The 16,110-nt window shown below is 43.8% G+C and overlaps 1 protein-coding gene across 2 annotated transcripts in view; it reads left to right on the top strand.

The window, feature by feature from the left end:
* aars1 (alanyl-tRNA synthetase 1) overlaps positions 1–16,110 on the top strand; it is a 43,767-nt gene that overhangs the window by 14,359 nt on the left and 13,298 nt on the right. For both annotated transcript variants that reach the window (XM_067997637.1, XM_067997638.1), the window contains 8 exons: positions 3,633–3,741; positions 5,808–5,958; positions 7,757–7,881; positions 10,997–11,141; positions 13,182–13,360; positions 14,166–14,279; positions 14,469–14,675; positions 15,544–15,728. In XM_067997637.1, coding sequence (XP_067853738.1) covers positions 3,633–3,741; positions 5,808–5,958; positions 7,757–7,881; positions 10,997–11,141; positions 13,182–13,360; positions 14,166–14,279; positions 14,469–14,675; positions 15,544–15,728 — 1,215 coding nt within the window. The remainder of the gene's footprint in view (positions 1–3,632; positions 3,742–5,807; positions 5,959–7,756; positions 7,882–10,996; positions 11,142–13,181; positions 13,361–14,165; positions 14,280–14,468; positions 14,676–15,543; positions 15,729–16,110) is intronic.

The raw sequence follows: 16,110 nt of genomic DNA, 5'->3' as shown, positions 1-16,110 counted from the left end.
TACTCAGCAGGTCAGGTACCATCTGTGGAGAGAGAAACAGAGTTAACATTTCATATCAATGACCTTTCATCAGAACTGGAAGATGTTCGAGATGAACAGCTTTTGAACAAGTACAGAGCCAAGGAAAAGGGGGCAGGGAAAGAATAAAAGGGAGAGGTCTGTGATAGGGTGGAGGGCAGGAGTTATTAAATTGCAAAAGGGATGGTGCACGGCAAAAGAGGAGGTGTAAATGGTTACAGCGGAATAGCAGGGGGGCTGGGAAGCATGGAAAATCTGGCAAAGAGGAGAAAGCTCCTGTGCGCCGGGCCGGGAATGTAGAGGAACAAAGGCCGGTAGGCCGTCTGAGATTTGCTTCAGCTCTTGATTCTTAGAAATTTGCCAATTTGCAGTGGTGCTGCAACTGTTTAAAATTCAAGTTGTATCTTTTAACAAAACAAAATTTCTGCAAGGCGTAAAGTTAGCTGGGCTAGCGATGCAGTTATTAAAGTTGGTCTTGGTGTCCCCTGGGTCAGTGATTGGAAAAGTCAGCCAGTGGGGTTACTGCTCCTAACCACTATCTATTGGAGAGTGTGAGTGCGGACATCAGGAGGGGTCAGATTCACATTGGCTGTGATGGCCCTGGCCAGTATTCACTCAGGCATGAAGAATGGCCACTTGGGAGAGGTACTAGAGGGCAACTGGTGTCCATGGAACCATACTCCAGTAAGAGTCAACACGTTCAAGAGAGAGGGGAGAAAAATTGGCAACAGCAAAAGAGTTGTAGCAGAAATATACCACAGAAGCACATATTCCTGGTTCAGGAACTGAGCTAGCTAAAAATTCCAATTACTGTATGAGCCATGTGCGAGGTCCTTCTATCAAGCAGATGAGTGGTCAGCAGACTGCTAGTAGGTCCCATCCATGACATGGGAACAAGGGGTGGTGTAAATTCTTTCCTCGGGTGGGTAAACTCTTTTGTCTCAGCTTGCAGCTGCCTCGGGTGTCCATAGGTGAAATTGGGAACTCAGAAGTTACAAGTGTGAGTCCGACCCTTCCTTGGCATCTTGTGATGGCAAACTATCTTGCTGTATCAACTGTGTGTGTGAAGTTATTCAGCTCCAATCCAATGTAAGGAAAGGGTTAATCAGACTGTCCTGAAGTCTGCTAATGTTATACTGCTATGGATTTCTCTTTATATTGTAGTAACAGTAACCTTTAACTTTGCCTGTTAAGTAAGGAAGTATAAGTCAATTTAGATGCAGTGACCACTGAACGGTTGAATTAAGACTGACCTTAAAGGAATGGTCAGTTTAGACAAACCTAATTAAAAGACATTCCAGTGCATATATTTCAGAGAGATTAATTAGTCGACAACAAGTTGTGCAGAAGGGACTACATCATCCTTTTCAGAACCAGGAGATTGATATGAAATGGTACAGATTTATTATTAGAAGTTTCACTTGTAGAATAGGAACAAGATTGAAATTATTGATAAGTTAACAGAGTTGGCAACTTGTACCAGTCTAAGGGAAAAGAACCTGTTAACACTAAAGTTATTGATAAGGGTTAAGCTCATTAAAATTATGGAGTTGCATTAGGTAATGAAGACGTGTGTATTGTCACATAGAAGGGGTGGGAAAAAAGGTACGGAAAGTGGCTGTTAAACAGATACCTTATGTCTGATCAACCTGAAAACCGAGCTCCGAACTGTAATGTAGTAGTGTCATAGTATGGTGCAGCACAGACAGAGGTCATTCAGCCCATCGTGCCTGTGCCAGCTCTTTGAAAGAGCTATCCAATTAGTCCCACGCCCCTGCTCTTTTCCCATAGCCCTGTAAATTTTTTCCCTTCATGTATTTATCCAATTCCCTTCTGAAAGTTACTATTGAATCGGTTTCCACCACCCTTTCAGGCAGTGCATTCCAGATCATACAACTCGCTACGTAAAAGAATGTTTCCTTATGTCCCCTCTGGTTCTTTTGCCAGTCACCTTGAATTTGTGTCCTCTGGTTACTGACCCTTCTGCCACTGGAAACTGTTCTTCCTTATTTACTCTTCTCAAAATCGTCCATGATTTTGGACGCCTTCATCAAATCACCTAACTTTTCCAGTCTCTCTACTGTTTCAATTCTTCAGCTAAAATTCGCAAGGTTTTTATGGAAGTGTTGCTGTTAAGTGTATATTTAATTATTATATGCTTAATAAATATGTGACAGCTGACATTTGATGTTGCGAACCCTATTATTATGAGCAGTAAATTATAAGTAAGAACACCAACGCCAACACCAACCTTGTCTGGAATTTCTTGTTGCTACATCTGGGTAATTTGAAGGTCCACACCCTAGAACCACCCACTCTCGGTCATTATGGGAATATGAGCAATTTCAAGCTGTGTATGAATGTGCCAAACACTGCTGCAGTTTGGGGACATGCACTCGACAGAAAGTAGCAAAAAGTTTAGAACTTTTATCACTAGATTGAATTCATTGTAATTTCAAGTTGTGATCACTCTCTTCTTTTCACATCTCCCACAACCACTTATGCCAGTTTTACGTTGTGTCCGTTAGGGTAACAGGGAGAAATCTGTTTCGCATTCTCCTTCATCCCCACGCCACTTTTAAGATCACACCCATCACTTCTTCAGTGCCTTTCTCTCAGTAACCAGACTGACAGCAACTGCCTTCCTGCAATAATACTAAGGACCTAGTTACATTCATCAATGGCTTAGTTGTTTAAGGGAGTGATTTGTGCTGAGTTAGCTGCTCTCAACTGTGGTGGTGATAGGGGTGCTTTAAGTGATTTGAGAAGGGGAAACAATCAGCTGGAGTTCCTGCTCCTGATCCCCCTCTCTCCCTCTTTTTCTACTGGCCCCTGCTGGAAAGTGCTTGAAGAGAACGTGGTTGGGCCTTGACTGATGCTTTCTGTGGGCAAATAGTGTGCTGACACTCGCTTGCACAAGAAGAATGGCTGCTTGTATTTGGTACGGAGGGAGGGTGTTGGAATCCTGGCAACTATAACCCAGCTGCAGCTTGCATAGCAGATCCTTCAGGCGAGATGGGGAGAAAATTCTGAATAAAACAATATGAAAATGGAGCCAAAGGGTAGGAACATTGGCAGCACGGAGGAGTAAAATTGACACTGGTTTGTAATTGAAGATTCTTAGGATTTTACTGATTACACAACGTCTGTAACACTCAAGGAGAGGCACTGGGAGCCGTGCAGAAATGCACAGCCGAGATCCTCCGCCAGCTTGGCTTGATCCATTCTTAATCCAGGTGTCCTAACGTGAAGTGGCACCCATGATAAAAGCAGAGCAGCACTTGAAACTCCCATGTTGGCAAAATTGGCTTATTTTCTGCTTCTATGTAAAACTGCATGGTTTCTCCCCCACCTGATAAACACTGATCCAAACAACCTTTTCGACCCATTGCAGGTTGAGCGCTATCGTAGCATGTTGATAATGTGTGGTGACACGAGAGGGTGACATAAGGGGGAAGGAGGATAGAGATTCAAAAAGTCCCACCCAAAACATTGCCTTTCTCTTATGTGTTCAGTACAGAAATTTAAACAGTTAGTTGGGTTGTAAATCCTTCTACACAAGTTTAGTTAAAGTAACACACCAACGGTGTTATTAAAGATTTTTTTCTACGCAGGTATGTTTTGAGAAGGATTTTACGAAGAGCAGTGCGATACTCCCACGAGAAGCTGAATGCATCGAAGGGTTTCTTTGCATCCCTGGTTGACGTGGTGGTGGAATCTTTGGTATGTATATTACAGCCTCCGTCATTAGTGCAATTTGCTGGGGACTGCACAGTTCTTAATGAAAGATTTCTCCTATCGGGAACAAAAGCAGAAAATGTTGGAGGGACACAGTAGGCCTCGACAGTAACCTGAAAGAGAAAAGGCAGGTTAACATTTTGAGTGGAGACCCCTGATCAGACAGTCCTGACAAAGGGACTGCACCTGAAACATTAACCTTCCCTCTTTTAGGCTTTGACCGACCTACTGTGTATTACCAGCATTTTCTGTTTTTGTTTCCAATTTTCATCTTGGCCCAACTCCTCAGCAAGGAGTGCCTGGCAGAGCCCTGGCGCTTCAACACAGGGAAGGGCAAGTCATCCTAGGCCACTCCTAAGAACATAAGAAATAGGAACAGGAGTAGGCCATACGGCCCCTTGAGCCTGCTCCGCCATTCAGTAAGATCATGGCTGATCTTCTACCTCAATTCTACTTTCCTGCCCGATCCCCATATCTCTTGATTCCCTTAGAGTCCAAAAATCTATCGATCTCAGCCTTGAATATACTCAATGACTGAGCATCCACAGCCCTTTGGGGTAGAGAATTCCAAAGATTCACAACCTGCTGAGTGAAGAAGTTCCTCCTCATCTCAGTCTTAAATGGCTGACCCCTTATCCTGAGTCTATGCCCCCTGGTTCTAGACTCTCCGTCCAGTTCTTCGAGGCCAATTACAAGCACTACTGATAAAGGATGTGGGGACAGGTCATTTGTCGGCCCTCTCAGTCAAGGGAGGATGCACAGCATGAGGGGAGAGGAGAAATTACAGAAAAAATTTAGCTGTCTTGAACATCAGTTGAACTGTGATACTAAGTTTTGCATCAAACCTATTTCTATTCTGTTTAATAATATAGAGGTTTTTTGGGGGGCTAAATTTTCTGCCACCGGCTCCTGAAGGTGTTAGCTTTTACTGGGGTACAGTTGCATAGGTATCTTGCTCAAGCGGCCATTCGTCGTGTGAGCCTAGACAATGAGTGTCTGCAGGAGACCATAAGTCTGGGTTTGCAGCAGTGCATGTGGACCATGGTGTAGTCAGTGTAACATAGATGAAAAGATAATAAAAGAGGCAGGAGCTGAATGTAGAGGGCATTGTGTGTTGTATGTTTAATTCCTGCATTCATAATATGTTTCTGCCTGGTGACTATAGCAGAAACCACACGTTAGACCCGCTGTGCAATTTCTGGTCAGAAATTGCACAAGCATTGTTAAGTTTAGTACTGTGCAGCAAAGAGACCAGGTGCCAATACATTTACTTATAATAAAATGTAAATAAATATATAAAGTTGGGGGCTCATACAGACCAGATTAGGTCTCTGGCCGGTAGTTGCAGGTGTGCTACCATTGGTCTTAGCTCCCTGGGTTGGGGAGGGATAAAATCAGCTCGGGTTCGTTCTCCTGCTCACTGTCTATTGGCCCTTGTTCAGTTGTGCTTGTGTTAGGCATCAGGTGAGAACAGGATTGGTTTGGCTATGATGCCCTTAGCAATCAATTAACCTGCTTGATGTTCGATGTCCAGGCTCACGCATGAAGAACGCCACTGAGACAAGGCTGTCAATAGGCTATGGGCGGTTGTGCAACCAAACCTCAGCAAGAGTTGGTAGCTTCAGGAGAGGAAGAGAAAAGATTGAATGTCGAACTCCAGATTTCACATTTTGTTACATGTACAAAATAGTCTTAAAATGCTGGGTGTTTCTGAGCTGCAGCCTGAAACTGGCAAATATGTTCCAATCTGCAAAGTTCCCTCATCAAAGTGCAATTAAACTCTGATTGACCTGAGCCTGCGTTTACTTAAAAAATTCTACTTTGCAGCTTTGAAGAGGCACAGCTCCACCTTAGCAGAATAATACATTGTGCTTTACATGCTACCACTCCCCTGTCCTTACATAGCAGCCTATCTTTCAATTTACCATAGCAACACCACAAGAGATCAACTAGTAAATCAAAATAAGGAAAGATAAAGGAATTGATTTCCCAGTAATCTGTACGGTCCAATTGAAATAACATATCATGATAATTTACTGTTTGCTCTTCAGGGAGATGCATTCCCAGAGCTAAAGAAAGACCCAGATATGGTGAAGGATATTATCAATGAAGAGGAGGAGCAGTTCCTGAAAACACTCAACAGGGGGCGGCGTATCCTGGAGAGGAAGATCCAGAGTTTGGCAGATAATAAAATAATCCCAGGTTTGTAAAAGGATTGAAGAAACGTTTGTACAAGAACAGATTTATTGCTGGTTACTGAGTTGAGTACCTTGGCTTCTCTCATTGCTGTGAGGGTGGGGTTCCCTCTTTTTTTCCTCCTCACCCTCCTAAAGGCGCTGACTAAAGCTGGAACATCGAGATCTCTCTGCTGACTCACCCACATGGCTGTTCTTTATATCTGAGCGCAGACCACGAGGGTTGGCAGGCTATTTATGAGGGGTTTTGATAGAGTAAAGAAGAAGAAACTCTTTCCACTGGCAGGAGGGTCGGTAACCAGAGGACTCAGCTTTAAGATAATTGGCAAAAGAGCCAGAGGGGGAGATGAGGAGAATATTTTTTTACACAGCGAGTTGTTACTATCTGGAATGCGCTGCCTGAAAGGGCGGTGGAAGCAGATTCAATAATAACTTTCAAAGGGGAATTGGATAAATACTTGAAAAGGAAAAATTTATAGGGCTATGGGGAAAGAACACGGGAGTGGGACTAATTGGATAGCTCTTTCAAAGAGCCGGCACAGGCATGATGGGCCGAATGGCCTTCTATGCGCTATGATTCTATGATTGGACTATTGGTGCCATCACAGCCAAGCCTGATCCTGTCCTAACCTGTCAGCCACACACTTGCAATTTCCAGCAGGAATCACTGTATAGTGACTGAGACAAGAAACCTTGGCTGACTTTTTTTGGCTTAAAATTCTCATCTTTGCGTTTAAATCCCTTCATGGCCTCTTCCCTCCCTATCTCTGTAACTTCCTCCAGCTCTACAACCCGCCGAGAACTCTGCGTTCTTCCAATTCTGGCCTCTTGTGCATCCCTGATTTTCTTCGCCCCACTATTGGCGGCCATGCCTTCACCCGTCTAGACCCTTGGCTTTGGAATTCCTCCCTAAACCTCTCCGCCCCTCTACCACTCTCTACTCCTTTAAAACCTGCTTCTTTGATCAAGCTTTTGGTCACCTGACCTAATATCTCCTTATGTGGCTCGGTGTCAAATTTTGTTTGATATCGTTCCTGTGAAGTGCCTTTGGACCTTTTACTACGTTAAAGGTGCTGTATAAATGCAATTTGTTGCTGTTGGTATGGGAGGGCTGCTGGCGCCTGTAGAAGCACGTCCCAGCCTCGAGCAGCACCTGCAGGGGCGGAAGGAAAGGGAGAAATAAAAATTACATCATCAGGAGCAAAATAAGACTGCTGTGGTGGAATGTGAGGACTGTAACATGAGAAAGAAAGGTTGAGATGCTGTTGAATTTGTTTATGGTTTTGTGCATCTAATATTACTTTTATTAATACACTAATCATATGAAATGTTTATTTATTTGCCATGCGAGTAGTTAGAAGTGTAAACCAGTTACACATGCAGGGTTCCAAGTGAGTTCATTATTTTAAGCATATCTCAATCTAGGAAGGCATGAGTAATTCCTTAAATTTCTTTCTTTCTGCCTCAGTGAACCTGTGCTAGGGATCGGGGGTAAAGTAAAGTTCCATTCTCAGATGCTCACTCCTAATCACTATCCAGTGATGGTGATTTGCTGGAAAGGGCTGACAGCAGGACTGAACTTTGACTGTGACATTGCCTCATTTCAAGTACTGGAGGCTTCTGGCATATTCCAGACAGGGTCATGATTTTCAGGAGAGAAAGGGGGAGGGGAAAGAACCTATTCCCAATCCATTTTATGACAATTGAAAATGAACTTAAAATTTGGATGATCAATTACTCTGATGCTTTGGGATGCTTTCTATACAGAAGATGATGTAAAATGATGATGTGGCTGCTATTTCCAGGTGACACTGCTTGGCTCCTTTATGACACCTATGGTTTCCCTGTGGATTTGACTGGACTGATTGCTGAAGAGAAAGGACTGCGTGTGGATCTGGCGGGCTTTGAGGAAGAGAAGAAAGCTGCTCAAGTGAGTTGGTGCTTATACCTGGGTTTTATTTCCCAGATGTGAGGTGATAGGTGGCTGCCAGTCAATCACGGTTTTGATTATGTCCTAAATGTACCAGAAAGCTCCTGAGCTATTTACATAGAAACATTAGGAATCGGTGTAGGCCATTCAGCCCCTCAGACCCGTTCCATCATTTATTAGATCATCGCTCATTTGTGCCTCAACTCCATTTTCCCGCCTTTGCTTCATATCCCTTGATACCCTTACCTAACAAATATCTATCTTACCTCAGTCTTGAAAGCTCTAACTGTCCCAGCATCCACAGCCTTCTGGTGGAGAGAGTTCTAAAGTTCTACATACCAAGCTTGTTTTGTAGCAGGAAGGCTGTGAATCCAAACTGATTGATTTCCTGACCCAGCTAGATCTCCTAAAATGTTCTGTGTGTATAATCTCATCACACTGTGTTCCTTTTGAATTATTATTAATGCTTAATATAAGATTTCAATTAATACAGAATCAGTTATACAAATGGTCAAGGGTACGGTAGCGTAGTGGTTATGTTACTGGGCTAGTAATCCAGAGGCCTGGACTAAAATCCAGAGTCATGAGTTCAAATCCTGCCACGGTGGCTGGCGAATTTAAATTCAATTAATTAAATAAAAATCTGGAATTAAAATACTAGTATCAGTAATGATAGCCATGAAACTACCGGATTGTCGTAAAAACCCATCTGGTTCACTAATGTCCTTTAGGGAAGGAAACCTGCCGTCCTTACCCGGTCTGGCCTATATGTGACTCCAGACCCACAGCAATGTGGTTGATTCTTAATTGCCCTCTGAAATGGCAGAGCAAGCCACTCAGTTGTAAAAATCTCGCTAGGGATGGGCAATAAATGCCGGCCTTGCCAGCGACGCCCACATCCCGTGAACGAATAAAAAAAAAAATTATTCTAACTGGTGTTTTAAACACTTTGTTGAAAATCTCTGTTGTTAATGGCAGCTATCTGTTAGTCCTTTTAAAATATATCATAAACATGGCTAAATACTGAGGATAGAAATTAATATAACACTTGGGGATATAGAGTGTTCCCCCGAAAGGACAGCGTGGACCTTAAATGTTGTGATATAGCTCAGATGATCCTGTGGCAAGGGGAAAGCTACGGAGTGAACTACTCTGGGCAGACATCTGTAATGCAAAAAAATGCTCCAACCTAACACTATGGGTATGCCCCAGATCACCAGGTCTGCACAAGGAGGCAGACAATTTGCCATATGAAGTGATGGGAAGTGTATGTGGGAATGGGAAAGTTATTTTAACGGGAGACTTCAATCAACCAAACATAAACTGGACAGCCCAAGCGGTTTAAAAACACAGTTGGTAAATGTGATGCATGACTGACCAGTGCAGCAAGGAAGCAACAAGAGGCAGTGCTCATCTTAACCTGGTTTTTATAAATAACCCAGACAACATACAGGAAATGAATGTTGTAGCATCTACTGAGGGTGGGGGCGGGGGGCAACAATCGCAAAATGATCAAGTTTAACATAGAACCACAGAAAAGATACAGCACGGAAGGGGGCCATTCGGCCCATCGTGTCCGCACCGGCTGGAAGAGCAAACAGGTGCCCATTCTAATCCCACCTTCCAGCACCCGGTTCGTAGCCCTGCAGCTTACAGCACTTTCGGTGCAGGTCCAGGTACTTTTAAAAAGAGTTGAGGGTCCCTGCCTCTACCATCAATTCGGGCAGCGAATTCCATACACCCACCACCCTCTGGGTAAAAAAGTTTTTCCTCATATCCCCTCTAATCCTTCTGCCAATCAGCTTAAATCTATGTCCTCTAGTTCTTGAACTCTCCGCTAGGGGAAACAGCTCCTCCCTGTCTTCTCTATCTGGGCCCCTCATAATTTTGTACACCTCAATCAAGTCTCCCCTCCGCCTCCTCTGCTCCAAGGAAAACATGAACTGGGGTTCAGAAATACCCAAGACCAGGAGCCGGGTTAATAAACTTGAAGCTGAAATTCAATGAAATGAGGCAACCACTAAAACATATAGATTGGCGGAGTTTGTTCAACAACACTTCAGTGGAGGATAAGAGGAACACCTTAAAAGGTATAATGCTGAACATGCAGGATAAATATATACCGAAAATCCACAAATGTGACCCAAAATGGATTTTAAAAAGTTAAGTGATATAAAGAAGGAAAGTGTCTTGTTCAAATCCTGCAGGCTAAAAGGGGATGGGTTCAATGGATGAATAGAAGAAATTGCAGAGACACAATAAAAAGGTGATCAAAGGTTCCTAGAAAAAAGCATAGCTGAGCAAGCTTAACATAACAGCAAAAGTTATTTCACTACTAAAACAGTGAGAGGGTAGTCAAAGAAAAGGAGAAAACCATAAAAGTTGTAAATGGAGTTGAAACTGAGGATGAGTAAAATAATCTGAATGATTGCTTCCTCCAAGATTTCACAAGAGAAAGTAAGCAACATACACTCTTTAAAACAGAGATAGCGAAAATAAAATCAGTGACTTTAATGTAAATGCGATGGAAGCCCTAGGCAAACCGAATGAATGGGCTCAAAACTAATAAAACATCAGGATAAATTGTATTGATCCCAGAATGCTGAAAGGGACTAGGGAGGAGATATGTGAGATTCTGACAATTATTATAAGGGAGACACTGGGGAGGTACCAGTAGATTGGAAAGAGGCTAATCTGGTGCCCACATTCAAAGCGGTTGATGAAACAGACACGGGCAGCTCCAGATTCATTAGTCTTGCTTCCATTCAGTGTAAAATAACGGGATCAATTATCAGAAGTAAACTTGAGGATTTTCCGTACAACAATAGCCCAGTCTGCATGGATGCAGAAGAGGAAGTTCCTGTCTGCCCAACCTCCTCAATGTTTTCAAAGAAGTGACAACCAAATGGACTGTGAAAAACCCCTGTTGCATGTGGTCCTGTTTATACAATTTCACGTAGACTCCTTAGTGGTGTTCCAAGATATTGTTGAGCTGATAACCTGCCGGCCTGCTGAAGTGTTTGCGTGCTGAAAAATAATTTCTCACCTATGTTTTTTAGTTTGTAGGATGAAGTTTGTCTGCATAAATGACATTATTTTCGGTTTAAATTTGCAGCTGAAGTCGCAGGGGAAGGGTATGGGTGATGATGACCACATCATGCTGGACGTCAATGCAATCGATGATCTGCGTGCCAAGGGCTTTGAGGCCACCGATGACTCACCAAAATATAATTACAAGTCAGATGACAACGGAAACTATGGTAACTTCAGCATTATTGCTATGACTTGTTAATTGTTTTTTCATGAAGAAAATCCTGGGTGGGGCATGTACATCTACTTTTTAATGAGGACATTTGATTTTCTTCACTCATTTTCTCCCCCCAGTGACAACTCCTCGCTGAGGTACTGTTCCATTTGTGCCAACAGGCCTCTCAAACCTCACCTAAGTGCCCATTCTTCAAATGTGAGCCTTGTGTGTGCCAATAGGCCATTTGACTGTGGGAGATATCAAATGCAAGCCCAGTTCCATTAATGTGTAGGAACCACTGGGGTGCGTTCTGGAGGTGCTGATCTCCCCACCTCCCTAATGGGGTGTTGAGGCCAGTTGTGTCTCTACTGCCACTCTGTCAGAGACCAGTTCATTTAGCACAAACCAGGGAACCAACGTTGGGACCTCCCTGATCTCTGTGCATCAGCTGGTTGAACTTGCTGAGTCATGAGTGGAGCTTTGCTTTCATCTCTTTAAGGTTTAGGTTTGCATTGTACCTTTGAGGTCAGCCAAGATGGAATCCGACCACAAAGAGTACTTGACCTTCATATTGAAACAAAATGTCTTTGGGCCGTTGGCTAGTGCAGTGGGTTACACACTGTTGTTTCACCTTTGGGACCCGAGTACAGATCTGGCCTAGACTGGCTGTGAAGATCTTGCATGAACTGGACAATCTGAAATCCAGTTTCCAGTGAACATGGGCCCACAGCGCAAAACTGGCCCTGTTTAGGAGTCATGGTCACAAAGAGGATGGCTTGAGTGTGAAATGGAAAAATGTCCCCCTGTGTACAGTAGGGAATGTTGCTCTGAGGTTGGGACTTGGGGCCCAATGTTGAGGCTGAGTAGGCCAGCACCAACCAGCAAGGTACCAAACCTGGAAGTGCTTGATGCTGACACTGGGCTCCTAAATTAGCAAATGTTTCGCTCCTCACCTTGATGAGCACAAAAGTTGAAACCAGTTATTTTCTGTTTGTACCTTGGTGATGTTGCTTCAGGACTGTTACCAGCTGGAATTGTGAATCACAATTCTTGTGTACATTGAGAATCAGACTGAACAGTTAAACTGTATGAAATGGAGCAGGATGGGGAAGGCCTCTCAAAACGTGAACAATTTACCAAATTTAATAGCTCAGATGGAGTTGCATTTGCATCCAAGTCTTACTGAATATGACATCTGGGATACTAAATGTTTGAACTCTCCCAAGACTCTGTTAGCAGAGATATAAACAAGAAGTTTAAGAAATTGGGCAGAATTTTTTTCCCTCTATGAGCCTGTCTCTTTTTGATAGATCAACTCAACTACTCGCCTTCTCACCATATCCTTCAATATCACTGTTCTCTAAAAACACATCTAATTATTTTCTTGTACCCATTTATAATGTCCATTTCAAAGGCCTTCCCGAGCAACTTACTCCATAATTTTATTACCTTTGTTCTGCCCAACTTCTTTCCTATGGGCTGAACAACTGATTTGAGTCAGAGTCCGGGACACTGAACGAGCTTGTAACTTTCACACCTGAATGCTGTGCAAAAGACAGCATAGCCACCACCACCTCCCCTCAACCACTTCTGCCCTCTTGTAGTTGACTTACACCCTCATAAAGTAGCAGCTTACACGTGTAAAGAGATTCGGGTTTTCTTTTTTGTACCATTACCTTCAGCAGTGAGTAGGGAAAAATTCTTATAGGCTGTCTGAGCCTTATTTCCCTTCCCAAAAAACACTTAGAGAACAGGGTTAGTCGAGGCTAGGAGCAGGTCACCTACCTACTGTCTGGATCTGAATGCTTTTAAAGACGCAACAGAGAGAAAATAAATGATACAACAAGAGAGAAAATAAATAGCTCTACCAAAAGAAAGTGACAAATAACCTGAGGGTGTAATGGTACATCGCAAACATTTCACTAGCGGAATCGCCATGTAATGGGGGGGGGGGATTGTTGGCTTCAACTGTATCTCACTGCTGTTCGTTATTCCCTGTCTGTTCATGTTTTACCGTTAGTGACCAGCTGCTGCTGACTGTTTCTCTGTACAGTTTTCGAATCCATAGAGGCCACGGTGAAAGCGATCCGCAGGGAGAAAACGTTCATGGAGGAGGTGAAGATGGGCCAGGATTGCGGCGTGCTGCTGGATACCACATGCTTCTATGCTGAGCAAGGCGGCCAGATTTATGACGAGGGCTACTTGATAAAAGAGGACGGCAACAGCGAAGATGTAAGAAATTTTAACCTCCTATTTCTGCTGTTAGCTAGACAGTGGAGCTAAGTTCTTATGGGATGAAGAATCCCCACCCCGACCACTGGGCTGTGGTATTGTGCACCCCCCTCTGAACAATATATCCTCATTCATCCGTTTGCACTTGAAATATGTGTGGTCCCAAGTTGACACACATATCCTCCTGGCTTCCCAGTAGGTAAACTTTCTGCATGGCATGGTATTGACCTACACAGACCGTAAGGGTCTATATGACCATTGGGTGCGTCATATTCAGTTCTATCCATGCAAGTGCAGTTTCTCAGCAGTAGTCACGGGGTAGCGATTAGGAGCAGGAACCCTACTTGATGGTTCTCCTTCCTAGCCCATAGACACAGGTCATTCGTAGTGTCCTGATCGCTATCCAGTTGATCAGCTACTTCAGCACAGACTGAGAATTGAATTCACTATTATGTATTTGTTTCCTCTCCCCTCCCCATCTGTCCTGAGTGCCTTACTTGTGTGTGATGCAACTGAAGCCAGTCACTCTGCTACCTTGAGCAATTGGCCATTATTCATGTATGAGCCTTGACTGTGAATGTTGGCAGGCTATTCAACTGCAGGTGGCACCACAACTTAGCCATAGCCAGTCCACACCCGAAGTCCACCTGTGCGCAGTATCAGCTGGGGTTGCTAGATGGCAATCGGGAGTGGGACCCCTTCTATACCTAGGCTTTCTCATTTTACTTTTAATTCACCAGGCATGCTGGCAGTTGAGGGACCTTGTGCGTGTTCTGAACCCAATTTACTGTCATTTCTTCCACAGAAAACTGAGTTCACGGTAAAAAACGTACAGGTACGAGGTGGCTATATCCTCCATATTGGAACAGTTTACGGGCACCTGAAAGTAGGGGATAAAGTTCGTCTCTTCATTGATGAGGTAATGCCCTTTCATTGGGTTTAAAATCCCATAGTTTGATGTTTGTTTCGAGCTCAGCACCGGGCAGTAAATAACCCGTGTCCTAGTTAATTGAGGAGGTGAATTTCACACAGCTTTGATTTGTGGCATGAAAATTATTTTAAGATCCTGCTGGTTAGAATGCGATTGATAATTTTTTTTTCCATCCAGGCCAAAAGGCGCCCAGTGATGAGTAATCACACCAGCACCCACATGCTGAACTTTGCTCTGCGGTCTGTGCTGGGTGAGGCCGACCAGCGCGGGTCACTGGTGGCACCGGACAGGCTACGGTTCGATTTCACAGCCAAAGGAGCAATGAGCACTCAGGAGATTAAGAAAAGTGAAGAGATCACAAGCAGAATGATCGAAGAAGCCAAGGTAAAGCGTTGGTACAATTATACCAGTTCAATTAAAAATAAAAGCTTGCAGTTTTAACCCTTCAAATCGAGAAAATGAAGGAGGAAAAAGAGATGGATCAGTTGATTCCAGTGGGGATTGATGTCTCAGATGTTGATTCTGAGCTGTCTTCTCTTTCTTCCTTTTAAAGTCATTGCTACGAGCCAGGTACAGATAGTCACATACGCAATCATATCACCTAACATGGAGAGACTATATATGTGTGAAAGTAAATTGATTTTTAGAGAGTCCCTCCCATTGTATAATGTGGCATAGTTCAGCCTGACGGATGAGTTCCTGTACTAGTGTCTGAGTAGTGTAAATTGGTATTGAAAGTGACAGCTTAGAGGGCAGTAAGTGATGCAGTGGCTTACACACTGCCCTTTTGCTACCGGGGCCTGGTTCAAGTGCAGCCCAGGCCGATGGGGTGAAAGACTCTACTGCCAGCTAGCTGTAAGGGTCCTACACCAAATGAGTTTGGGTGATCTCGATCTCATGGCACAAAACTGGCATTAAACTGTCCGTCTCATTCAGAGAGGCCACTTGATGGCTGGTGTAGGAAATAGAAAAATGTCGCACTGTGGCAGGAGTGGGTGTTCTGATGTTGGAAAAGAGGCAGAGTAGAGAGAGCTTTATTCTACATCTAACTGCTATACCTGACCTGGAGTGGTCGTTTCCTGAAGTGGAGAGGGTCCCATTTCCCACCACTAACATCCCTCACTTTGAGGAGTGCAAAATTGCTCTCTTTTTGTTTACTGTGAAATTCTATCTAAACTGTACAAGAAAGGAATTGAAACCTTTTACTTGCTTATACTTGGGATCCACAATAACTTTACACATTTGCTTGCAGCCAATTTATGCCAAGGATACTCCCCTTGCTGTGGCAAAGGCTATTCAGGGTCTGCGCGCTGTATTTGACGAGACATACCCTGACCCGGTGCGAGTGGTGTCTGTGGGGATCCCAGTGGAAGACCTGCTGGCTGACCCATCCGGACCAGCGGGCTCTGTCACTTCGGTGGAGTTCTGCGGTGGAACGTGAGTGCATTGCCTGAGACCGAATACAAGACAAGAGGGCTTACACAGGGCTGAAAGAATAGGGGGGACTGGTCGAGTTTAAAAAATAAAAATAAAATAATTTGTGTCCAAATGGTTCATTTGTTAGATCTTTCAAGGCCACACAGCACACTACAGGGAAGCACAGGTCAGAGATAAGGCTACAACATTGTAGGAGAGTTGAATTGATGCTGACAATCCACTGCCCAGGCTCTCTCTTGAAGAACTTTTGGATGAGATGTTAAACTGCCCCCTCAGGTGGATGTAAAAGATCCCATGGCACTATTTTGAAGAAGAGCAGGAGAGTTCTCCCCGGTGTCCTGGCCAATATTTATCCTTCAATCAACCAACATCACTAAAATAG

The sequence above is a fragment of the Heptranchias perlo genome, chromosome 16, assembly GCF_035084215.1.
Source record: "Heptranchias perlo isolate sHepPer1 chromosome 16, sHepPer1.hap1, whole genome shotgun sequence".
Classification (NCBI taxonomy): Eukaryota; Metazoa; Chordata; class Chondrichthyes; order Hexanchiformes; family Hexanchidae; genus Heptranchias; species Heptranchias perlo.
The sequence above is the reverse complement of the archived record's forward strand: the minus strand, read 5'-3'. Positions and strand labels throughout refer to the sequence as shown.